Below are 25,937 nucleotides of genomic sequence, written 5' to 3' on the forward strand. Positions count from 1 at the left end.
ACCATTTTCTCTTAATATTTGGACTTCATTTTCATGAAATTACACCTGTCTTTTTCCATTTCTGCTCTTTAAAAAAATGTTTGAATAATTTTGTACACTATAGCGCTCTAATTTATCTTATTTGTTATGTATTGTGTAAAACTAAGACATGAATAACATCAAATTAAAAGCACAAAATGAATGCCGACCCACCATCCACCAGTTCCAGCCAAGTTTTTCCAGAAAGATTATTACATGGCTGTTTGACGTGTGTGGTAAAAGGCAGTGCGCTAGCATGAATTAACTTGAGACAAATGTGCACATTAGTAGCAATAAGTCATCAAAACTTACCTTTATTCCCACAGAGTATCAGCATTTGACACCAAATATGAGGTGAAAGAAAAATGGTAAAAATACAGTAGTAGTCTATTTGTGCGGCATGAGATAAAGTTAGCACACGCACAATGGACATGCGTCAAGTGAGACGGATGTAACAGAGAATCTGTCCACTTATCAAAATAAAACATTAAAAAAATGAAATAATGGAAAAAAAAAATTTCTGTGCGGCCCAGTACCAAATGACCCACGGCTTGGGGACCACTGGGCTATACAGTATGATGCCAACTAAATAGAGGTGCTGCTGTAGGGAAAAGAGGCAAAATAAACATGCTTCAACCATGTTTACCATATTCTTATGCCGTTATCACCACAGGGAGTGTTTTACACAATAAAACACAAGGATCGCATCTTTATGTCAAGACACTATATGAGTCAGAACCCTCTTATGACCCGCAGCCTTCTACTGCGTGACATCACAGACAGGAAACAGGAAGCACTATGCGGCCAGTCACGTAAAAAAAGGCTTTCATTCCACCTATGTCGATTCCGGTACGTTCTCTTAACACGCAGTCCAATGAGCCAAACCGTGACCACCCCCCCAGATGTTCTTCCACCTCGTACCCCACACTCACCTGTCTGCTGCCTCTTCTGTGCCTCACAGAAGACCAGGAGCACGCAAAGAAGAGTTGTCGTCCAAGCCAGTACGCGCGATCCTGTCTCTCACCTGCATTTGCCTCCGAACCGAGTCAGTGCTCTCCACCACCCATCCCCCCACCCTATGTCGGCCTTTTCAGGGCAGGTCTGAGCCGGCTGCCTCATTCCTCAGCGACGGTGCGTGGGACATGTGTATTCTTGCCCAGGCTGGATAAAATGAGTCCCACTGCAGCTTCCCTTCATGTGGAATTTCAAAGCCACAGTGTGTGTGTGTGTGTGTGTGTGTGTGTGTGTGTGTGTGCGCTGGCCAAGCTGGGACACGTTGTCTCCCAGTATAGGAATTTCACAGCTGCAGGGCGATTGCTGCTACCGTTTACTTCATACATGGATATTCCCTCTAATAAAATCCAATAAATATAGATACAGGGTAAATTACAATAAAGTTTAACACATACGCAGAGTTAAACAGCTGCATTAACACCTCCCTCATCGCCGTGCTGGTAAATAAACACTTAGCACAAGCACAGCTTAGCCTAGCCTTTGCGTAGACACTAAAAGGGCATGGTGCTGGGGGTCAGGGGTGTCCAAACTTTTTCCAGTGAGGGCCATTTTTCTATCTTGCCAAGCAGCACAAGTAGATGCGCTCAGAAGTTAGATATATTTCAAGAAAAAAAACTACATTTCAGCTTTGTCATGTAAGTGAAAATGTCTATTCTTAGTAGAAAACATTGGTCTTTCAACTTTCTTCTTAAGCTTGGTGCATTTTCTTTTCGTGACATTATGACTTTATTCCCATAATATTTGTAATATCTTTATTCGCATCATATTAGAAGTTTTTCCCCACAACCTCAATTTTCAAAAATTACAACTTTGTTTTGTTTCGTTTGTTTCTTGTATTATGACTTTCCAATTATGACTTAAAAAAATTTACTTATTTTTTCTTATAATACTTTATATAATTTTTTTGATTATATTCTTGTTTTTATTATAATATTTCAACTGTATGCTGCTAAAATGACATTCTTTTTCTTAATAATCTCATAAAATTGTGACTTTTTTCTCATTAAAATACTTGTCTTAATATTTGGACTTTATTCTCATGAAATTACAGCTGCTTTTTTTCATTTCTGCTGTTTTTCTTTTTAATTTTCCAACTATTTCTTCTTCTTCTTTATTCTCGTAACATTATACATGTTTTTCAGCAAACAAATTTTTCCAAAACTACAACTTTATTCGTTGTTTTATTTGTTTATCATAATTTTCCAATTTAAAAAATAAACATCTTTTTTTTTATATATTGAAACGTTACACTACTAAAACACCGTTATTTCTCCTCATAATATTACAATGTTATTTTTGTAAGATTACTCTTAATATTTAGACTTTATTGTTGTAAAATTTCTATAGGTTTTTCCACTTTTACTGCGTGTTTTTTTTTTTTTCCATTTACTTTTACCTTTAGAATACGCCTATAATAGTCATGAGTTGTCCGTCTGGTGTTTCGCTGCTAGTTCACGTCTTTGGGAACGTTCACATCAAGAATCATGTCTTCACTGAATGTAAAAGTAACCTTAAATGTTTGTTTGTCCCTTTCATTCATCAATTGTATGCATTTACATTTATTTTATGCATGTAAAAGTATAAAAACATATTTTGTGTGAGAGTCAGCCACTGACGACATCATAGACGGGCGACGTAGCTGACTTCCAGTTCCGGTTACCATTTTGTTAGTAAGCTAGCTTCTTTGATAGAAGATACCGGAATCGCTCAAATTCCAACGATGCCCAACCCTAGTGGGCGCTAAGAGAGGTTCCACTGTATTTACTACTTTTATTTTGACTGTTTTTTTCCCCTCTGACTCTGTCTCATGTTTCATCATCATCACTGCGCTTTCTATTCCACCCCCATGTGGGCTGGCGCTCATCCAAGGAAGCCCACTTCCTCAACACCGCACTTGTGAAAGGGGGTCAACTACCCGGAGCACCACACACACACACACACACACAGACTTACTCTAAGCTGTTTACAGGAAGTGGACGGCAAGTCTTTTGTGTTCAGCTTCTATAAAAGGAAACTGTGTGGAGGTCTTCCTGGAAGGAGTGACGATGGGACCCACCCCCCCAGACAGAAAGACACACAGCGTGAGCTCCTCTGACCGCTCCAGTGATGTCTGGCGGTGAGCGAAGCGTAAACACACCTTCACTTCCTGTTATTTCAACGTGCTGTCGCTGTCAAAAAGAATTTGACATTTGGGATCATCTCCCACACTGGCAAATGCGCCAATTAATTGCGTTACGGAGGTCAGAGGTCACCAGCTCATAGTCAATAATTACGACTCAAGGGCAACGCCCCCAATCTACTACTTTACTGATTGAGAGGTGTGTGCAAGTTAACGGCGACTGGCGTACAAACAGGGTTTTCCCATACATTCGTTTGTGGTGACCCGCCACAAATACTGCCTGTTCGCCCTCACTCATAAACACACATTATCACGGGACCGTGTGAACGTATCTTCTGGTTACATGGCTCCAAAACACACTTACACGAATCAGAAGACGTAGCTGGCAGGATCAGCGTTGCCAACTTTGAACGCATATTCAGACCCCTCTGGGTTCTGTTGTTCCAAAAACCGATTTTCGACTTTTGGAGAGTCTAACATGAAAGCACGTATCACTCTTCTCAACGAGCAGCACTCACCGGGAGCTCTGTCCTGTGACATTAAAAAACACACACACACACACACAAAGCGACTTAAGAAAGTTTTGTACAGGCGTCCCTCGCCACTTTGCGCTTCGGCTTTCATGGATTCACTCTATTACGGTTTTTCTAAATATATAATTGAACAAATCATTGCTGTTCCGTGGTTGACTAAGGCCAAAACAAATAAAAAAAAAACATATTTAAACCAATTCAAATCGGCAATGAAAGCCTGTCGTTCCCAGCGATCAAGTCTGGTGCTTGTCTCACCTACCAATTACTGACACCTAGTGACCAGTGAACAATACTACATTCACAATTTGAATGTCTTCTTCATGTGTTATATTCGTATTTTACATCATTTTATGCTTGAAAATGCTTCATCAAATATGCATATTTTTAACTATTAATAAGCTGTACTCAACCACAAAACAGCATGATTTATTAATATATGTTTGAAAAAACGCGATAAGAGTAAAGCCACGAAATTCTAACTGCGATGTGTCGAGGGACGACTGTAAGCGTGTAGTAAGGGTACAGTATTTAATGAAACGAAGCATGTGTCTCTGCACACTGGGGTGTGCATGTGAGAGTTTATATTATGTCTTATTTTCTGTTATGTAAAGGTGACTATAGGGCAGGAGTGCCCAAAGTGTGGCCTGGGGGCCATTTGCCGCCAGCAGCTGATTTTTTTTATTGGCATGCGGCCAAATATAATTTAACGGAAAAATCTGCAGAAATTTTACAAGAGTAAAGTCAAAATATTATGAGAATAAAAAAAATGTCATCAAACAGGAATATGTAAATGTTAAGAATAGAGTTGTACAATTATGAGGAAAAATAACATCATTTTGATAGCATAAAGTGGAAAATTAAAAGAGAAAATAATAAATAATAATAAAAATAATAATAAAATTTTTTAAAGGTCGTGATATTACAAACAAAACAACAAATAAAGTTGTCATTTTTGGAAAATTAAGCTTGCAGAAAAAAGTTAGCACATTGGCCAACACAGTAACAGCCTGGAGATCGGGAAGACCTGGGTTCGATTCTCCCTTGGGGCATTTCTGTGTGGAGTTTGCATGTTCTCCCTATGTGCGCGTGGGTTTTCTCCGGGCACTCTGGCTTCCTCCCACATTCCCAGAAACATGCAGGTGATGTTAATTGGCGACTCTAAATTGTCCATAGGTATGAATGTGAGTGTGAATGGTTGTTTGTCTATATGTGCCCTGCCATTGGCTGGCGAGTCCAGGGTGTACCCCGCCTGTCGCCCGAAGTCAGCTGGGATAGGCTCCAGCATGCCCCCGCGACCCTAATGAGGATGAAGCGGTATAGAAAATGGATGGATGGAATTGGAATCGTGGGAAAATTAAAACAAGAGCAGAAATGGGAAAAACAGCTGTCACTTTACAAAAGTAAAGTCAAAATGTTGAGGGGAAAAAAACTCATCTAACGAAAAAAAAGCTGTAATTTCGCAAGAATAAAGTGACATGTGAAAAAAAAAATTAAGTGATAAAGTTTAAATATTAAAGAAAAATAGTTTTTTTTAAGTTGTAATATTATAAGAAACAAACAAAACAAAGAATAAAGTTGTAATTTTTTAAAAATTGCATTCGGTAAGAAGTTATAATACTATGGGAATAACGTCATAACATTACAAGAAGAAATGTTCTCCAAATAAGTTCAAATATTTGGAAAATATTTTTTTTAAATCAACAGCAGGAATTTTAATAAAGTCAAAATATTAAGAGAAAAAGTAATATTCTACTGAGAAAAAAAGTCATAATTACAAAATTACGAGTTCAAATAGTTAGAAAATTCAAACACTGATATAAGTGTGTTATTATTTTATTTCCATTACAAAAACTGTCATATTGCAACATGTTTAAACACAGGAAGTCAACCGACCAGCTAAGACACGGAGAAGACGGTAGGATAAATACGCGCTGTTTCTTCCTACTCCTTTTCGGGCATGTTGAACTGTAAACATGTCATGTAGTTCAATGTGACTTTTGTAAAGCGTGTTGGAAATAAGCTATACTATTGCCATTGGAGCAATGATTGGGGTTGTGCTGCTCCAGTGGTTGAACTGGGCAAACTTGACGATGACAAAGGTCTAAAAATTATCTCGCTGATGCAGCCGTGTCACAAAAAGCGCCAAACACACCAAATCAGCATCTTGTGAGGAAGAGAAAGACTAAAGGGAACTCACCCGTTTAGGTGTCAACCACAAAAACAAACGGGGTGCGCTCCAAGGAAACTCCGCCCCTTTTTTGCCCCCAGACACGGAAAAGAAAGTCCAGACGAGATTGATGCCCAGAAGGTACAGAAACAACACAACACGCTGTCTTCAACACGCTTCTTGCTTCCGGCTTTTCTCCCCCGACCTCTCCCTGCTGCCTGGCAATACTTAGCTCAGCCCGGGTGGGAGGAATTAGTGCGAGAGGAAGCGGAATGTCGTACAATGTGAACGTAGAGGCTTCCGTAGAAGCAGAATCGGCGCGTAAACACACACAGTGGCGTTCAAACGGCGTCTGAAAATAACCCACACTGTTAGCCACAGGCCGGATAAGATTTTCAAATTAAACGCACGAAGCCATACACTATAAAGACAATATCCTTCAAAACCTCCCACTTAATGAAGTCAGTAAACCTAATCACCGATACATCACACTTCAAATTAAAACATTACTTGCCGAATACATATGGATCTCGTGATTGTTTCCAAATGTTCATAACAAAATGTGTATTGCGAAGTTTGTCGGCGGAAGTGAAAGTCTGACGGTGACGTACACACGCAAACGCGAAAAGAAAGACCCTCCATCATCACCCACGTCGATGCCGCTTTGAAAGGTCGACTGTAAGCCAGGGGGAATACAAAAGTAGGAAAGTGTTCATTACAAACATGCCGCACACTTTATCGCCAGCTAGTCAGACGCCCTGTGAGACGTGCGCGTAGGGCCGCTAACCAAACCCGCAGCTAAGCTACTGCTGCTACTGTCTTGCCTCCACCTCCATCAACAAAGCTTCTAGCTAGCTTGGACTTAACCGTTTCTCCAAGCCATAACCTGCACTCGGTTTGTCCCCTTTCCCCTACATTTGTCAATTTACTTTGCAAACATTCGTGCAGGCGTAATGGCCTTCCGGAGGAGCTGGTTCAGTTGGGACCGGTACAGCGAGGTGGATCTCTTCACCGACCGCTTCGACCAGAACAGCACCCTTTCCCAGGCCATCAGAGCCGCAGCATCCGAGGAGCCGGACGCCGATGGCAACGTGCTCTTCGGCCAAATACAGGGCACTGTTGTCGGCCTCAAATATTACAGCGGGGTGGTGAGCATCTAAAAGATCCACCATCTGTCATCCAATGCACTTAATCCCCACTCACCTAAACCTGCGGCCATTGTTCCAAAATGCTCACAATTGCCTGTGGCAACACAAATCTGTGCTAATCAGTTCCAAAGACTGTACTGACCCGAATATAAGAAGGACACACTTTTCTGTACTGCTTGTCCTCATGAGGGTCACGAGTGAGCTGGAGCGTAGCCCAACCGACTTTGTCATCAGTCAATCGCAGATAGGGTTGCCAATTCCCGAAAAAAGAAATAGGTGACTTCTTGCACACAACTAGTTTTTGGATCATTATGATAACAAGTGAGCACTGTTAAGACGACGCACATACCTATTAAACATGATAGCGACTAGTAGCTTCCCCATAGCACAAAAACAAGCTCCGAACTAACCTAGCATTGCTTGTTTGTTTTAAAGACAAAATATCACTGTGGTAAAAAAAAAAAGACATATTTGGCCACACAAGAATCTCAGCAGATAGCTCTAGTTAGCTAGCCTGCTGCTGTCAAAGTGTATCAACAAAGACACCAGAAAAGGCGAACGGCAATGAGATTGATAGGTTAGTAATCAGACAAGCTGGGATAGATTGGCTTAGCCTCGGACAAGCTGTTATCAATAAAGCCCGCATTTTACAGGCGACAGAAATTTTAATTCTCACGGTAATAAAGGACAAAGTACGTCCCTTGTCAACGCAATACTTTTATTTGTAAATATTGGACGATTCTGTTTTTCAAGGGAGAGTTGGCAACCCTAATTGCAGAACACACATAGACAAACAACCATTCATCCTAATGGACATTTTAGCCTAACATGTAATGAAAGACCTGTCTTGAGACTAGTATTGTCTTATCAGGTTATTGTCTTAAGTCAAAACTGAGTCTCATGTCAAACTAGCACCCATGTTAATTTGTGCAGGCATGACTGCATTTTTGTGTGGCATATATCCCCCTAAATTGTGGTTGAACAAAGATTCTTACATAAAACACTGGCTGCTTTACAGTGTGCTAACATGATGATGTTCTGTGGACAGGTCAACCAAGGCGAAATGGTCGGTTTGGTGCGTGAGCCCCACAATCCGTACGACCGCAACGCCGTCATGGTCGCCAACATTTACGGCAGTCAAGTGGGGCACATCAAGCGGGAGCTGGCGGCCGCCATGGCCAACATAATGGACAACAAGCTGGCTAAAGTGGAAGGGTGAGATATTTTGGTACGAGGTTTAGTCCACGCATTCTAACCCCGCTGACAACCTAATTGTCTTCTTGTTCTGTCAGGGTGGTGCACTCTGGGTCAAAAAACAGATTTTCCATGCCGGTCATGTTGTCCTTCTGGGGGAAAGAGGAGAACAAAAGTGGGGTGACTCAGTGTTTGGCACGCCACGGGTATAAACTCAATACAGGTGGAGTTAGAGCAAAAACTACTAAAAACACTCAACACAACTACACAAAAAAATACACGTAGACACTGGCCACTTGATGTGCATTAGGTACACCTGCAACAATGCATATGTTTTCTAAGCTCAGCATTTTTTCAGATATTGGATCTTAAAGGGTCTACGTTATACGATTTTTCAACAATTTAAGGTAAGTCACAGATGAAGTGTTGTCCAAAATGTAGATAAAAAAAGTGATTTAAGTAAGCTCTTTTATGTCTACTATATCGGGTAATCCGTATGTAAAGGTATAAGGGTGTTATTTCATGTCTAGAGGGCTCTAATAATGTTAAAAACCATATTTAGAAGGTTATAAACAGTGGTTCTATGCTGTATGAAAATATTCCATTTATAAATAAGGAATCGTACTTTGGAAATTCACTTATCACAGTCGGGTCTGGAACCAGTTACCCGAGACAAAGGAGGGATTACTGTATACAGTACACACTGTAGCGCTGCATGTCGTAGATGCCATATATCACATGTAACAATGTAACATTAAGGAGTGGGACAGGAGGGGACACATGTTAGTAACACGAGTATAGCTATGTGATGCTAAAGAGCTAACATTACACATTTTGACAGCTGTCATGCTAGGATAGCCTGTTCGCTGAAGAAAAGCAAAACAATCAAACTCGCAGCTCCCGCGACTGTAGCTGAGCGACACGTAGTTGGCAGAGCTCTGGGCTTTTTTTTGATGCGCAGCGAAGCCTCTTTTTTTTTTTCTCCAACAAAGCTATTCTTAGTGAAGTGGTGAATGTATAAACATGGACAGTTTTGCCTCCATGATGTCATGAAAACCCGCAACTTTCCAAAAGTGTCCGTTCGAGCGCTTCCTTTTTCAAAAGTGTAGCATCTTCATCATCTTAAGCAGGCTTCAGGGACACGCAGTACTGTGAGAACATCATTAAAAATTCACGTTTGCATAGGAGATTGTGCAGGTGTACCCAGTGCTGTGGCTGGTGACTGCGAGTCCATTTGTGACAATGAATTATCTGTGTGTTTAACTCAGGTGCAAGTCAGAAGCCATACAGCTTTGGTGCTGGGATGGCATCAAATAAAAGAGGCGTGACTGTCCCGCTCACGGCAGAGGAGGTAAACCACTTTAATACAGGTTTCACTGCTGATTTATTGATGCTACAACAGGGGTGTCCAAACCTTTTTCCATCAAGGGCCACATACTGAAAAATTAAAGGATGCAAGGGCTGCTTTGAACCCGCGTAGATAAGCTAAGAAGTTATATGTGGTTCGAGAAACAGCTGCTTCTCAGCTTTGTGATGAAAAAGCCCTTTATGTGGATGAACTTTGGTCTTTGCTCGTTTTTTTCCCCCATTTTTTTATTTTTCCAAATATTTAGACTATCTTCTTAAATACTTTTTGTAAATTTTATTTTTGTAATTTTATGACTTTATTCCCATAATATAAGTTTTCCCCTGACTTAATTTTCCAAAAATTACAACTTTGTTTTGTTTTGTTTTTTTTCTCATAATATTAAATCTTGTAAAAAAAAAATGTAATTTTTCTTTAATATTTCATCTCTATGTTTAAAAAAAACACATTTTTTGTTTTTGTTTTTATTCTAATAAAAGTTTAGCTGTTTTTTCCCCATTTCTGCTGGGTTCAGCAATCGTGACTTTGTCATAATAATATAACTTTTTCCACAAGCTAATTTTTCCAAAAATTATAACTTTTATCTCTTAATATTTTGACTTTGTTTTTGTAAAATTACTGCTGATTTTAAAATTTTTGCTGTTGTTTTTTTTTTTTTTTTTTTATTTTTCTTATGAAATAATATATAATAAAAATAGCCACAGGTCAGACATGGCCCCCGGGCCGCACTTTGGACACCCCTGCGCTAGAACGAATTGCAGCGTGTTGTCTGTTGTCATGGCCGCTCAACTCTCGTCTCTCTTCTATCGCAGCTGAAGAACGCCTTCGACAACCTCTTCGAAGGCTTACTGGAAAGTAAAGATGGTGAAAAAGAAGCAGCTGAAGTACGTACATATGTTTGGTTTGTTATGGTGTTTTCATAGGAGAAAATATTGGTAAAGTACGCTGCATATAGATAGGTCATATATACAAGTCCCACTCTCTGTACTGTGGTGTACTAAATGTACAAAAAACATACCTTTCAGCAACTAATGTGACTTTGTTATTGGTCGGTCATATAAGGCCACTTGTTGCTAGGCAGGATTCATGGTTGTGCCCCACAGCCTCGTAAAACCACACCAATCACACTCACATTCGTGTCAAGTTAGATTAGAGGCCTCTTCTGGTCCATACAGCAAAGAAAGGACAGGGAGAGTCGGCCGGAAACAGGAAGTCAGACACACACACACACTTGGGAAATTACTCCAACAATTGTAGAATAATGTTGGAAAGTACTCGGACAACAGTCGTACAATCAGCATTAGATACTTAAAGATTACGAGACAAGTATATTTCCTCACATTCACCAATTCGATCACTGCTTTATACCGAATAGACACGTGCAAAGTCCCTACTCGTCGTTGTGAAAATTCAACCTCCCCGCCTTCTCCACTGAAATACAACATATCCCGTGGAATCTCAATTGATCTGAAAGCTTCCCTCTTTTATCCTCAGTCTGTGGCCACGCCCCTCATGCCCCACCAGAGGCAGGCGCTGTCCTGGATGTGTGCTCGCGAGAACAAGTGCGCCCTCCCGCCCTTCTGGGAGAAGCGAGGCGAGCTGTACTACAACACCCTGACGTGTTTCTCCGCCAAGGAAATCCCAGAGAGGGTCCTCGGGGGGATACTGGCGGACGACATGGGACTGGTGAGCGGCGCCGTCCAACGCCTGCTTCATACCAGTAAACAACTAACATGTAAATAATCCTTTTGGTTTTTTATTTCCAGGGGAAAACGCTGACAACCATCGCGCTGATTCTCACCAACTTCCACGAAGGAAAGCCACTTCCTGTGTACAAGCGTGTAAGTGTACAGGAAACAGTGCGCATACCGATGAAAGGTCCAGATGAGTTGTATTAAATGTTATGTGCTTTCTGTGTGCAGGTGGAGCAGTCTTGGCCTGGAAAAGGTGCTCACACCCTCCCATCGGACTTTCACGAAAGAGAACATAATTAACCGGAGAGTTCATGTCTGTTCTTATATCTCCTTGCAGGTGACGGAGCCGGGCCGAGTGGCACAGCAGCTCACTGTCGACGCTTTGACCCGTACGTATCACGGATACTATTCAATTACAGTCAAACTTGTCTATAGCGGCCACTAGAGGGAGTCTGCAAAAGTGGCCGCTATAGACAGGTGGCCTCTATAGACAGGTTGGCGTCCAGTTTGAATGTTGACCAGTAGAGGAAAAAAAAGGGGAAAAAAAATAATAATAATGTTGACCAGTAGATGGCACTGCAGACTGCTGATAAAAGTTGTACAGCACTACTAGGCTTGTTATTATCATGGTTCATGGTTTTAATCCTGAACATGCATGAGTCAAACAGTAGCACATCACATAGTACAATTCACAATTTTGCATGTCCAAAAAGGAGTAGGAAGAAGCAAAGCTTATTTAATCCTACCCCTCATCAGTTTCACATCAGTTGCAATACATTTATTCACCTCTTGTTCTTCCAAGTGTACTTTGTAGGTCTACATGACAATGTAGTGCAATCATAGCCAAGGTTTTTGCTTACTAAAAGGAAGCTAGAGGCTTAATAATAACTGATAACTGATAAAATACTTCAGTTAAGTACAACCGAACTCAGTTTTGCTCCCGCTGCCGCATGCATGCTAGCGTATGTTTTTTTTTTATTGTAGCGTCGCTGGGAGCACGTCCTGTTCCCAGCCTACTTTGCGGTAATGTTTTGGTGCAAATGCTCTTAAAGTTACATGTTTGACCAGGAAATAGCAAGCTCAAAAGAAGACGGCTTTTTTATGTGGAACAACTGACAGTTTGTGTGGATCTTGTGAATGATTGTGACTGAGCTAGGACTCAGTAATTAAAGTCTACACACAACGCCTTCATTGATTGAAAAACAAACCTTTTTCGTGCATGAAGCTTCTACTTCTACTACAGGGTCTATAACATGTAAATTTGCTGGGGGGGATTTTTTAGTGGCTGCTATAGGCAGGTGGCCCTTCTATAAAGGTGGCTGCTAAGACAGTTTTGACTGTATATGAAAAGTCGTTCACGCATCGCAACATTCCCACACAGTTTCCTGGAACATCCGAGAACATTTTCCTATGTTGAATCCCTTTAGAAACCATGTACCCAATAAATACATGGACGTGTTTACGTGGAGCAGACGTGTCTGTAAAGCTGCCCTTTTATGAGTTTCAAAATTTCAACACTGACCCAAAAAAAATATACAGTGGTCTCTCCTTTATCGCAGTTTATTGGTTCCAAACCCAACTGTGATAAGTGAATTTCCACAAAGTAGGATTCCTTCTTTATAAATGGAATATTTTGGTAGTTAGAGCATAGAAAACCCTCCTAAATATGTGTTTTAATGTAGAGTCCTCTAGACATGAAATAACACCCCAGTGACGTTTACGTGCCTATTACCTAGTATATACAAGTAATAACAGGAAATAAGACATTAAACATAAATAAGACATAACATAGAGTAGAGCCCGACCGATATGGGATTTTTGGGGCCGGTAACCGTTATATCGGTGGATATATGAAATACAAGCATCGATATATACTGTACATGAACATACATTCTTATGATATCCTAAATATAATTCAAGTAACCGATATATCGGTGGATATATGAAATACAAGCATCGATATATACTGTACATGAACATACATTCTTATGATATCCTAAATATAATTCAACACAAAGAAGCAGAAGACTAAATTAAAATAAGGAACTTTTACTTTTAGGTGTTGTCACAAATTTGCTTTCCTTGCTTTGCTGGTGCTGGAAGCCCTGGCTAACTTGCACACTGCACATGTTGTATCTAATGTAACGCTTGTTAAGTTTTTTGTCAAGTGGCTCCACACCTTACTCTTCCCCTCTGCCTATGAAATGAAAATATATGCATGTAGTGCATTTTGGTCATTAGCCTAGAATTTGATACTATACTTGGCCATTTGAAAATAAAACAAGTGTCTGCATTCAGCTGAAAGTGATAATAGATAGACTAATGTGAGGCTTTTAAACTAATAAATAATGTGTCTATAAAAGCCTTATTCACAAAAATGTCTTTCTAATATCAATTAGTCATATTTACTAGCTATTGAAAAGTTTCATCCGCAGCCACTGGGTATTTGCGAACAGCTCCAAAACTAATGCTGAAGCAGATATTAAAAAGTAAAAAAATAAATAAAATTGACGACAAACAAAATAAGAAATAATCAACACATCATGTTACGAGACTGAATGCAAGCGCCGAAACTACATTTTATGTAACAATGTAGCTGCTCTCAAAACATGCAATGTGTAGAAATAAAACTAAATACATTACTTGGAATCTTTTCAAAGTGATTTTTCCCTGTAAATCCTGAATGGAAGTCTGAAGTGAAGTGGGCCGCTGTGTAGTAATCTTATACATGATGGACAAGTAACAGTTGCATATGTCTTTATAAAATGATGTAGAATTGTCTTATATTAGATAATGGTGCACATATGGATTAGCAGTTGCATCTATCTTTGTTTATCTTACAAAGATCATTTATCAACTTTATACGCTTTTAGAAACTTGCATGAAAAAAAAACATTCTCCTTGATGGGCCCCGACAGCGTGGCGCTAAAGTGTCGTGTTATATGACAAAGTCACAGCTTGCCACGGTGTTGTTTCGCCGTTTCTCCCGTCGTATTCTCGGCTGCGGCCGAGTGAGCTGTGTGTTTGTGTTTGAGGGGGAGGGGCCAGGTATTCGGGCGCAGCATAGAAACACGCAGGAGCGGAGTGACAGAATCTCCACACAGCAAAAAAAAGTGAATATATCAGTTACATATTCACCAATGCGGCCCGTTGATAAATTGGTCGGGCTCTAACGTAGACTCGTGTGAGCGTTGGGGGAGGTTTCTGTGCAGCGTACTTCTTGCCGTGGCTATTGTCTCATCAGTGTAACATTGCTGACACCTGCTGACCAGTGTAGAATGCTACATATTACGTCTTTGAATGCATCTTCTAAATGCTGTATATTTGTATTTTTGTTCATTTAGCCATTTGTAAGCTTGAATATACTTAATTTAGGCCCAGAGTGCATCAAATTTGCTTCAGTTTGCATATTTTATGACTAATAATTTGCTGTAGTCAACCACGAAGCAGCGATAATTTTCTAATTTATTTATTTTGAAATACCGTGATAGAGTGAAGCCGTGAAATTCGAACCACGAAGTGACAAGGGACAATTGTAACTATATAAAATAAAATATAATTTAAAAAAATATATATAAAATATAAAATGTGTAAGTGTAGATAATTGTAGTCATGAGTCTTTTATTTTTTGAAATGTGAAAACATTATATATAACAAGTTCATTTTTAAGTTATAATAATGATTTGGAGTGCATGAGAAATTAGAAAGCAAAACCTCTTTTTTGTCCACAATGTCACTTGTTAAAAGTGTCTCGTACAACACAGCAGCAACAGAACCAATGCTGTAATAGCAGTAAGGAGCAAACGGCTCAGTCTGCATTAGTAGCACTGATGAATTGATTGTAAACAACAGTACGGAAACGGGAACACGTATGATTTTCACACAGGTAGCTACATTTTAAAGCGCATGCAGAGGAAGATGCTGACCTCTCATAATACTTTAGACAGCAGCAATCTTGTGAAGTTAATAAAAAAAACTACAAATGGAGGCTTCCTATAGCCACAAGTGTTCACGTTTTTTTAATTAGAGATCTTGACGGTTATTTGCTTTTGTGGAGTATTCACTCCAATTTATTCACTCCTAAGAAACACCTAGTGCTCTTTGCAGCTGAGTAAATACCCATGTCCCATGTCCGGTATATTGCATTTTTGTGGGCATGTATTTCAAAGAATACAAGAATGTCACAGATTGGTTAAAGCCTTAGAACTAGGAGCTGATCCCTGAAAGCCCAAGATGGGAAGACTGAGTCCAATGTTGGCCATCTTTTAATCCGTACTTTAAAGGACGCTGTGATCTAAACATGACTTAATTCTATGTGTGTAAGGACCCACATGGAGCAGCTGTTCGCCCCCATGTCCAATGTAGTGGGTACAGCAAAGATGTCTGAGAAAGGTAAGAGCATAAAGTTTCGTTATCCCGGCTGCCCTGCGTGGCTGTGTCACCACCTTCTCGTCTCTTTCAGGCAAGAGAAGTACCAAAACTAGCAAGAGAAAATTCGGTAAAGGGGATATTGTTTAGTGTACGCACCCATGTCATTATATATGTAATTTTTGTAACCAATCTCATCTCCGACGATGCAGAGTCCTCGCTGTTGCTGGAGGATGCAGACTTTGCCTCAGCGTTGTGTGGAGGCCCGTCATCACCTGCACACTCTTACAAGAAGAAGAAGAAAAAAAAGGCCAGCACAAGTCAAGGTGAGTTGTCACTTCTTCACACACTACATTACTGTGCATTACAAATATTTCAGTAGGCATAAAATATGCCCTCAATCAGCTGCTTGGCTATTCAAATAAATTGATGGGGATGTCGAACTATCCCTTTAAGAACGTACTACAAAAACAATACTCAAAGATCCACTATATGACAGAAGCGGTCTTCTGTCATAAGCTAATACAAAAATACTACTAAAGATTCTCTATATGATAGGAGTGCTCTTCTGTGTTAACAGTCTTTGACAAAAACACTAAAGATCCTTCATATGATAGGAGCACTCTTCTGTTCTTAACAAACGTCTACAAAATCTCTACTCAAAGATCCTCAATATGACAGGAGCACTCTTACACTGTAATAACAACTTACACCAAAAAGCCTAGTCAAAGATCCTCTATATAACAGGAGCGCTCTTCTGAAAGAGCCTTTTTATTTAAGAACCTAACACAAAAGCAACACTCAAAGATCCCCTATATGACAGGAGGGCTTTTCCATGGTTAAGAACCTACTGCAAAAACACTACTCAAAGATCCTCTATATGATAGGTGCGCAACAACCTTCTGCAAAATCACTACTCAAAGGTCCTCTATATGACAGGAGTGATTTTCTGTAGTACGAATTTACTACAAAAACATGAGTCAAAGATCCTCTATGTGACAGGAGTGCTCTGCTGTTTTTAAAAGGCTGACTACAAAAATACTACTGTACTCAAAGATCTCCTATATAACAGGAAGCGCTCTTCTGTAATTAGAACTAACTACAAAAACACTAGTTGAAGACCCTCTATATGACAGGAGCGCTCTTCGTTATTTAAGAGCCTAACCGCAAAAACACTAGTCAAAGATCCTCTGTATGACAAAAGCACTTGGTCGTTTTTAAGGACCGACTACAGTTGAACTAGTCAAAGATCCTCTATATACCAGTAACAATCTGTTGTAGTGAAGGGAGCTCCACAAAAATGCTAGCCAAGATCCTCTTTATGACAGGAGCTCTCTGCTGTTTGTCGGGATCGACCAGGGAAAATAAAAACCTAGGCAAAGATCTTCCGTAGTTTGGAACTGCCCAGGCGAGCCAGTCTGCTGTCCTTCTTCCCCTTGGGAGCATGTTTGCGTTGCTATCTGGGGGTTGCTATGACATGCTGTGATTCCTTCACCGGTGCTGTATTCCTCAGTTCATATCATTTGAATATTGATGATGGTGTTTGTATTGAACAGCCGCTGAATCCTACACCACTGACGGCTACGGCGAGTCTTCATCAGCAGCAGCGACTCTGATTGTGTGTCCGCTGTCAGTGCTCAGTAACTGGCTGGTAAGGTGGCGCATCACCAACGTGTGTTGTTGTGTCACCGGTAAAGGCCATGCAGGTGATTTCACATTTAAAGCGCATGTGTGCATGTTCTCAGGACCAGTTTGAGGAGCACGTGCGAGCCGACGTGAAGCTGAAAGTGTACATGTACCACGGCCAAGACCGCAACAGGAGCACCAAGTTCCTCTCCTCTCAGGATGTGGTGCTCACCACCTACAACGTCCTCGCCGCCGACTTTGCGGTGAGTTTTCTGCGATTGTAGTTAACCTCACGTGAATAGGAATAAACGGTGCTTTAAGTATGTTCTTTCCGATTCAGAGCAAGAACAAGAGTCCCCTGCATGAGATCAAGTGGTTGCGGGTGGTGCTCGACGAAGGCCACGTGGTGCGGAACCCCAACACGCACATGAGCAAGGCCGTGCTTGACCTCAGAGCTGAGCGCCGCTGGATTCTGTCCGGTACACCTGCAGCCACACACACACACACACACCAAACATCAGACTTAGGCATATTCACAATTACCTTCGCCAAGTTAGTTTGCTGCTTGAGCCATTCAACTGTGTTGTCGTCAATTCCACACAAATTGTTACTAATATGTGTATACTGTGTATAACATGTAATAAAGGATGTTCAAAATAACTTTTTTTCAGCTGTACTTTGCCGAGTATTCTTTGACTTGCTAGACAGACAGCCACGTTCTGGATTTTTCCACCTCGGCGGAGGTCTGCGCTCGCCTTGAGTGCCATTGTAGATCTCAGCTGTCACGACCGTCGACAATTGCCATTAACTTACTGCTTGGGTTTTCCATGTTGGTCCAGGCACGCCTATCCAGAACAGTGTGAAGGACCTGTGGATGCTGCTGGCCTTCCTGCGACTGAAGCCGTTCGACGTGAGGGAGTGGTGGAACCGAGTCATCCAAAGGCCTGTGACCCACGGGGACAGGGCTGGTCTACAGTAAGGCATCTTTATTTGAATATCCACACACTATCCACTCTGTGAGCTACTTGTCAATCATTCAGGCTTTATTTATACATCATTTTAACGGAGCCGCTGTTTGTGTTGGTAAATGTTTGAGTGAAATGTAATAACATAAGTACACAAAATCATGACAAACATCAGCTTAAAAAGACGACTATACTGTGCGGCAGGAACCTTCAGACCCTGGTGAAATGCATCACTCTGCGGCGCACGAAGAGCAGCGAGGTGAACGGGCGCCCCCTGGTGACGCTGCCCGAGAAGAGCGTGTGCGTGGAGCAGGTGGAACTGAGCGCCTCCGAACGGGAGGAGTACGAGCTGGCGCGCAACGAGGGGCGACACATCATTAGCAGGTGCGCAAACAAACACACTCACGCTCCGATGAATACCGGACGCCATTGCTTATAGTTTTGTCTTCTTTTTGACTAGATATGTTGCAGAGGGGACGGTGTTGAGGAATTACGCCGACGTCCTGGCTATTTTGATGAGGCTCCGACAGCACTGCTGCCACCCCGACCTGCTGGCAAAAACTTCCGCAGATTCAGGTACGCCTTAAAAAAAACATGCAGTCCTCACATATTTTTACTGAAGACTATGGATCAAGTCATTAGTGATTGGCTGTCTTTTAGCTGGAAAGCGGTGAAAGACTATAAGAAAGTGTGTTCATTGACAATTATATTCAAATAAGTGTGTGGCTTTCATTCTTTTTGTACATTTTGAGAAGATTCCACACCCCTAAACTGTCCCTAGTCTGTCAATACATTCCGAATGTACAGTTGATGTTCTAAATGTTCAAAATTGGTCTTTTTTCACTCAAATATCCTACAAATAACAATTCACTTCATTCACTCAAATAAACTGGCTAGGGTATAAATAATTCTATAATGCTTGAAGTTGTAGTGTGAATGTGAACGGTCTGCATGGGGCGGTCCGGTGATTGCAGGTGGTCAGTCCGTGGTGCAACCCCGCCCCGTTGCCTTGAATCCAAGTCAAAACTACAGATTTGACCATCAATGCTCTAATTATACCCGGGGCGTTTTTTTACCCAAACTGCAAGGAGGGCTGAGCTCATTGTATGCCAAAGTCATTAATGATGATTTAGAGTGCATGAGAAAGCGGAAAAGTAAACGTAGCTCTATTTGACCGTGTGGTCACTTAAGAACAAGCATCATGCAAAACAGAACCAATGTTGTAACCGCGGTAAGGCGCAAACTACTGGATTTTACGGGCTATAAGTCGCACGTTTTTCATAGTTTCAGGTGCAACTTACAAGATTTGTAGCATTTGCAGTGATTTATTGAGCTTGTTGTGATGCAGTTAGCACACAAGGCACACAAACTGAATGATCAGATGATCAGAGCAGTAGTTCCCAAACTTTTTACAGTCGCATAAGGGCAGTTGAAAAATTGCAAGAATTTGCATTTTGCACTTTTGCATCTTAGTTCTAAGTTGAGCTTGAAATGCAAAAAGAAGAAACGGGAGTGACTAAGCAAAAGAACATAGCCTTTAAAAGCCAAAATCTTGGCAAAAATGTGGATTGGATGTCATTTAGTGTCAGGTATTCACGCCGTCATGATCTCTTGATGGCAAAAGCAAAAAAGCTTTCTCTCTTTGAACGCGGTGGGATTGTTGAGCCGCATAAGCAAGGCCCCTCACAGCACGCCATTGCTGCTGAGGTTGGACGCAGTAAGACTGTCATTTTTAAACTTCTTCAAAGATCCTGAGGCTTATGGAACAAGTGGTAGTCCCCCCAAAAAATGTCACCGACCCTGAGCCAGAGGATCACATTGGCTGTCCGTCAAGACACGGGACCAATGAAGGTTGTTACCGGTGCCAAGTGCAGTCCAATAACCGTCAAACATCATCTGCAAGAGAAGGCTTTTAAGAAGAAAAACATCTTCAAAGGCCTCGTCTCCTTCAACGCCACAAAATTGCCCATTTGGAATTTGCACGAGTGCACCAAACATGGGACATTGAAAGGTGGAAGAAAGTTTTATTCTCTGAGGAAAAAATGGAACCTTGTTGGTCCTGATGGCTTCCAACGTTACTGGAATGATGTTTTTCCACACGGCACAGTGGAGGGGGCGCCATCATGATCCTTCAATGGAACAATGGAGCTTCAGGTTGTGCAGGGGCATCAAAAGGCAGATGGCTTTGTGGAGATGTTGCAAGGGTGCATCCCTCATGACTGAAGACGAGAGCGTCTGTGTGGTAATGACTGGCTTTTTCAACAGCACAACGTTGCACTTCACAAAGGACTTCTTCCAGAGGAATAAGCTCACTCTTGGACCATCCTGCATGTTCCCCTCATCAAAATCCAACTGCCAACATTTGGGGATGGATGGCAAGGGTAGTTTACCAAATTGGCCATCAGTTCCAGACAGTGGATGTCCTCCGTGAAGCCATCTTCACCTCCTGGAGCAACATTCCCACGAGCCTCCTGGAAACACTGGCATCAAACATACCCAAACCCATTTTTCAGCTGATTAACAAGAATGGTGCAGATCATTACTGAGTGCTTTTTTGAACATTTTGTTTCTATTTTAGGGGGGGTTTTGGGATTGTTTTTTTTCGCCATGGTCTGAAACGTTTGATCAACTGATGAACGCAATATGCAATAAATTGCTTACTCAAAATGTTTTTTTGTCTCACTCCCATGTTTCTTTTTGCATTTGGAAGCTCTACTTAGAACCTCCTTTAAGCTCCAACATTGCAAAATGTAAATTCTAGCGATTTCTCAACTGCTCTTAAAATTTTGATCAGGAGTGTACATGACTGAGAGAGGTTGTGTTTTAGTTAGGACACTTAGTATGTGTGGTTTGGAGATTGTAGCTGCTGTGCCAACCAGTGACTAACAAAACACACACATGTCATTTTCAGCCTTTTTTCATTCAATTTGTCGGTTTGTATTATTTTATTCTTGTTCCTACTTTACCTCTATAAATGAAAGTCAAGTCATTTCCCCAAAAGGTTCAATAAAAGAAAAAAAACATAAAAATCAGGTAGGTTGCCTACAGCCGCAGCTGTTAATGCCAGTGTTTCTTTCGTTAATTAGACACCCCAACACAAATGCTTGCTTTTGTAGACTACTAGAGGTGCTAATGTGAGCGTTGATGGTAACCGCCATTTTTTTCTCATCAACATCGTTAGGCATTGCGGCCACGCCCGCCGAGCTGCGAGAGCGCCTGATCGAGAAGCTGCGCATGGTGTTGGCCAGCGGCTCGGACGAGGAGTGTTCCGTGTGTCTGGACTCCGTCCGCCTGCCCGTCATCACGCACTGCGCCCACGTCTACTGCCGGCCCTGCATCGCCCAGGTCATCGGCACGGAGCAGGTGAGCCCAGCCGCCTCGCTGCTCACTTTCCTCTCTCCCTGCTAACTTGTCATTTGTGACACACAGGAGAGCGCTCGCTGTCCCCTCTGTCGGAGCGACATCAAGATCAGCGAGCTGGTGGAGTTTCCGCAGGACGAGGCGGGGGAGGAGAGCGGTGGAAGTCCTGGGAAGTGGAGGACCAGCTCAAAGGTCACCTTCGCAGTCCACGACGCATTCACGCAACGTGCCCTGACAATCTCGACATCGTTTCAAGTGTCAACCGTTTTGTCTGCGCAGATACAAGCTCTGATGGGAAACCTGCTCAGGCTGCAACGGGAAGACAGCAGCATCAAGTGTTTGGTCGTCTCGCAGTTCACTCGCTTCCTCACCGTACTGGAGACGCCCCTCAGGTAACACGCACGTACGCGCGCACGCAACGACCTAGCAAAAATGACCTGATGTGACATCCACACTGACCCACATCTCGTCCCTGCCAGGGAGCAAGGCTTCTGCTTCGTGCGCCTGGACGGCACCATGAGCCAAAAGAAGCGCACCCAGGTGATACAGGAGTTCCAGAGCACCGCCGCCAGCAGCCCCACCGTCATGCTCCTGTCGCTCAAAGCCGGAGGGGTGGGGCTTAACTTGACGGCCGCATCCCACGTCTTCCTCATGGACCCGGTGAGTTCAGACCTGACCTCCTATACCACTGCTGACATATTTCCTCGAACGCTATGGAGGATGTTCTTTTCCACGTGTGCCAAAGTGAAATCAGCATCAAGCCGATGAAACAAATCATTTCTTACATGCCCATTCATTGAATGGGGAATTGGTGGTTTTGATATTTATTTTGTTTCAATTATTTGATTGAATTTTGATTTATGATTTTATTTTTCTTACAAATAAAATATGAACTACATAGGTACATTTTTTAATTAAATTGGTAATTGGTGGTTCTGACATTTATTTAGTTGAAATTATTTGATTGAATTTCTTTTTTATTATTTTCCTAATTATCTTTTCCCTATAAATAAAATACAAACTATATGATTAGATTGGTGATTTTTTTTTGGCAATTATTAATTAAATTGGTACGTTCAATATGAAATAATCCAATTAATTTAACTGACCTTGTATTCATTCCATTTTTATAACTGTTTTTGTAGAAATAAAATATGAATTATTTAATTACACTTGTGATTTTTAAAAATGGTACATTAGTTAATAAAATTGGAGGGAAAATATATATATATATATGTATATATATTGTAAATAAATTATGTAATTGGCTTTCTATTATATTTGTATGGCTTTATTTTTCAGATTTAATAGGCTTTGGATTTATTTTGCTTTTGCACATACATAAAAAAACCTCATCGGATGGTGCCTGCATATTTTTATTGTGCTACATTATTGGATATTAATATTATTGCAACTAATTGTACTTTTTGTAGAAGTTGCCTTCTCTTCTGGGAATTCAGTAGTGGGATTAAAGAATGCATGTTTTATTTATTTTTTTTACATTTTTGGATGCTTTGTGGATTATTTTGAGTTTTTCCTTGAAAATTGAGCTGCAGTAGCCACGGTTTCGACTGTAGAGGGCAGCATCTTTCGAAATGTATTTTCTAAAACGTCCACGTTGGTGCTTTATTTACATATTTGTTCTTCCAGGCGTGGAACCCAGCCACGGAGGAGCAGTGTATCGACCGCTGCTACCGTCTGGGTCAGAAGAGAAAAGTCTTTGTCACCAAGGTATGAAAGTTGACCTTTTTAGAGATTTTTTATATATTATATATAAATTATGTATATTTTATACCATCTGAATTATGTGCGTGTGTGTGTGTGTGTGCGCAGTTTATCGTGAAGGACTCTGTGGAGGAGAACATGGTGAAGATCCAGAAGCAGAAGCAGGACCTGGTGGAGGCAGCGTTCGGCTCCATCGGCACAGACCGGAAGACGTCGCGCATCAACGACATCAAGGCGCTGATGGAGTTGTAGTTTTGTTTGTTTTGGGTTTTTTTTTTTTTTTTTTTACAACTTCTACGCATTTTAAATCTGTTTGGGAGTTCTTACGTTTGTGTTTTAGGATCAAGCCTGCTCCAGTAAATGTTTTTATTTTTCCATTCATTAGGGCAGTGGGATGGGCAACCTGTTCATGGTAAATGGCTTTTCGCTTGTACAGCGCTTTTCCACCTCCAAGGCACTAAAGTGCTTTGACACTGATGACGCAGCATGAGGGGCAGTGATACAGGAGTTCAGTACTTGCCCAAGGACACTTGGACACGGTCACGGGAGGACGGCGGATCGAACCCACAACCCTCAGGTTGGTAGACGACCACTCTACCACCTGAGCCATGCCGCCAACATGCCCAATAACCCAACCTGCCAATTACGGCCAGCGACAGCAACTCATCACATTAATCTGCCATGACATTTCGGAAAACAAGCAAAACCTCACATTTTTTTCAGAGCCTGGTAGGAAAAGGGTTGCCCATCCCTGCTTTTGACACATTTCATCAATTACTTTTTACACTCTGCCCTTCAGAACAAATGTTGAGACCAAATGAAACTTGTGTATGGATGTAGTAAAATGACATCTGTGTGTTTTACATAAATGTTGCTAGATGAGACTTACTTTATTCACCATGACAGTCCATTTGGAGATCTTTAAGAAACCCCCCCGCACAAGAGGATGCACTCGCGTGCTCAGATAGTCGCTTTTGTTTCTTTTTGACAAGATTCCAAATGTTACAAAACATCATTGGAAAGACTTCATCTCTTTTCAGGAACAAAATAATAAATGAAAAAAACAACTAATGTTTGTTTTCTAACTTTATTAATATTCCACACTTTTAAACGTTTCACACACCAGCAGGCTCACAAGGAAACAGAATACAGCAAAATAAGGCAACACCGATAACACACGACTACCGGTAGTAAAAAGTGGAAAGCGAAAAACACAAAACATTCTCACCTAAACTAAACTTGCACTCTTAACACAAGTGAGTTGCATCCATCACTTTCTGGGCCTGCACGAGTGCTGCCACCAATGGGGGGAGATGTTCATTGGAGGAACTCGTGTGATGGAATTACTTGCAAGGCTCTGCTACGTGAGATCTCGTAAGGACAAGCAGCTTCTTGGCGGAGTGGCGGCCTTTGACATACAGCGGTGTGGGAAAAAAAGTGTTTGCTTCCTTTCTGACTTTTTTTGGGGGGGCATGTTTTTCGCACTTAAATGTTTCAGATCATCAAATGTAAATATTAGTCAATGACAACACAATTGAACACAAAATGCAGTTTTTATATGAAATTAGTCAATAACAACACAATTGAACACAAAATGCAGTTTTTATATGAAACTTTTTATTAAGGGAGAAAAAAAATCCAATCCTACGTGGCCCTGTGTGAAAAAGTCCTTCCCCCCTCCCCCTGTTAAAACATAACAGATTAATTGAGATCTATCAGTCTGGAAAAGGTTATAAAGCCATTTCTAAAGCTTTGGGACTCCAGCCAACCACAGTGAGAGCCATTAGCCACAAATGGCAAAAACATGGAACAGTGGTGAACCTTCTCAGGAGTGGCCAGCCAATCAAAATGACCCCAAGAGCGCAGCGAAGACTTACTAAGACGTCACAAAAGACCCCACAACATCCAAAGAACTGCAGGTCTCAGTTAAGGTGTTGCCTCAGTTAAGGTCAGTATTCAAGACTCCACCATGAGAAAAACGCTGGGCAAAAACAGCCTGCATGGCAGAGTTCCAGGACCAAAACCACTGCTGAACTAAAAGAACATTAAGGCTCGTCAGGAAACATCTTGATGATCCATTGTTTTCAAGCATGAATGACCATATTTGGACACTGACGTGCTAGGTGGATGCTAAGGTCACTTGGGTACAGGCTTGAAATGATGAGTGCTGTCGAGGATGACACCCGGACTCCTGAGCAGGGGGGAAATTATTGTATTTGTTAACATGAAGAAACATCACATGACTAGATTCAGTCATTTCAACATACCCGAAAAGGAGGAGGAGGAAGCAGTGGGAAAGACAGTAAATGTAAACCTCGTTATGTGAATCTCACCAGCTTGTCTGCATCCATGAACACACACTTGTTGTACAGTAGTCCATGATCATCCAGCAGTGCAGGGTAATCAGCGTCCCAGGTGGGGCAATGGTGTCCACCAGGTGTACTTGATTGACGGTGAAACATAGCGCCCATGTCCCATGTTTGGTGCTCAGGGCCGGTGACATTTGTTTGGGGTCTACCACTTGACTTTTTTGTTCCATTACCCTCAGTTTGCATGTTCTCCCCGTGCGTGCGCGGGCTTTCTCCCACACGCCAAAAACATGCATGTTAGGTTCACTGGACACTCGGTCACACTTTACAA

The 25,937-nt window shown here is 41.6% G+C and overlaps 2 protein-coding genes across 8 annotated transcripts in view; one reads left to right on the forward strand and one right to left on the reverse strand.

Moving 5' to 3' along the window:
- The window catches only part of LOC129192554 (serine/threonine-protein kinase PAK 2-like), a 19,382-nt gene extending 12,222 nt beyond the window's left edge, over positions 1–7,160 (reverse strand). Inside the window, exon 1 of one of the 3 annotated variants that reach the window (XM_054796705.1) lies at positions 7,142–7,160. The gene's annotated coding sequence lies outside the window, so the exon portion shown is untranslated. Of the gene's footprint in view, positions 1–950; positions 3,858–5,881; positions 6,246–7,141 lie in introns of those variants that run through there. The other 2 variants (XM_054796703.1, XM_054796704.1) reach the window with 2 other exon arrangements.
- On the forward strand, positions 6,434–24,374 carry hltf (helicase-like transcription factor). 5 transcript variants are annotated; one of them, XM_054796698.1, is made up of 26 exons: positions 6,434–6,551; positions 6,800–6,999; positions 8,048–8,214; positions 8,292–8,416; positions 9,462–9,544; positions 10,372–10,443; positions 11,054–11,245; positions 11,326–11,400; positions 11,482–11,506; positions 11,591–11,642; positions 15,578–15,645; positions 15,716–15,751; positions 15,834–15,947; positions 17,178–17,272; positions 17,367–17,510; positions 17,588–17,726; positions 17,919–17,990; positions 18,087–18,222; positions 18,417–18,596; positions 18,673–18,788; positions 21,394–21,575; positions 21,642–21,764; positions 21,852–21,964; positions 22,052–22,232; positions 23,223–23,303; positions 23,406–24,374. In XM_054796698.1, exons 2-26 carry the CDS (start codon positions 6,805–6,807, stop codon positions 23,547–23,549), a joined length of 2,910 nt encoding a protein of 969 aa, XP_054652673.1. In that variant the 5' UTR covers positions 6,434–6,551; positions 6,800–6,804; the 3' UTR covers positions 23,550–24,374. The 5 variants fall into 5 exon arrangements, with proteins under 5 accessions (XP_054652673.1, XP_054652677.1, XP_054652672.1 ...); XM_054796702.1 differs by lacking the exon at positions 6,800–6,999 and having other exon boundaries at positions 6,438–6,551; XM_054796697.1 differs by having other exon boundaries at positions 6,440–6,999.
- Positions 24,375–25,937: the final 1,563 nt, after the last annotated feature.

Source organism: Dunckerocampus dactyliophorus, chromosome 13, assembly GCF_027744805.1.
Source record: "Dunckerocampus dactyliophorus isolate RoL2022-P2 chromosome 13, RoL_Ddac_1.1, whole genome shotgun sequence".
NCBI classification, from domain to species: Eukaryota; Metazoa; Chordata; class Actinopteri; order Syngnathiformes; family Syngnathidae; genus Dunckerocampus; species Dunckerocampus dactyliophorus.

Bases quoted from the DNA above. Each gene is read 5' to 3' on its own strand.
- hltf (XM_054796698.1), top strand. From the start codon at position 6,805: ATGGCCTTCCGGAGGAGCTGGTTCAGTTGGGACCGGTACAGCGAGGTG. The intron at 17,511-17,587 runs GTGAGTTTTCTG...TTTCCGATTCAG, and splicing joins TCCTCGCCGCCGACTTTGCG to AGCAAGAACAAGAGTCCCCT. The intron at 17,991-18,086 runs GTCTGCGCTCGC...ATGTTGGTCCAG, and splicing joins ATTTTTCCACCTCGGCGGAG to GCACGCCTATCCAGAACAGT.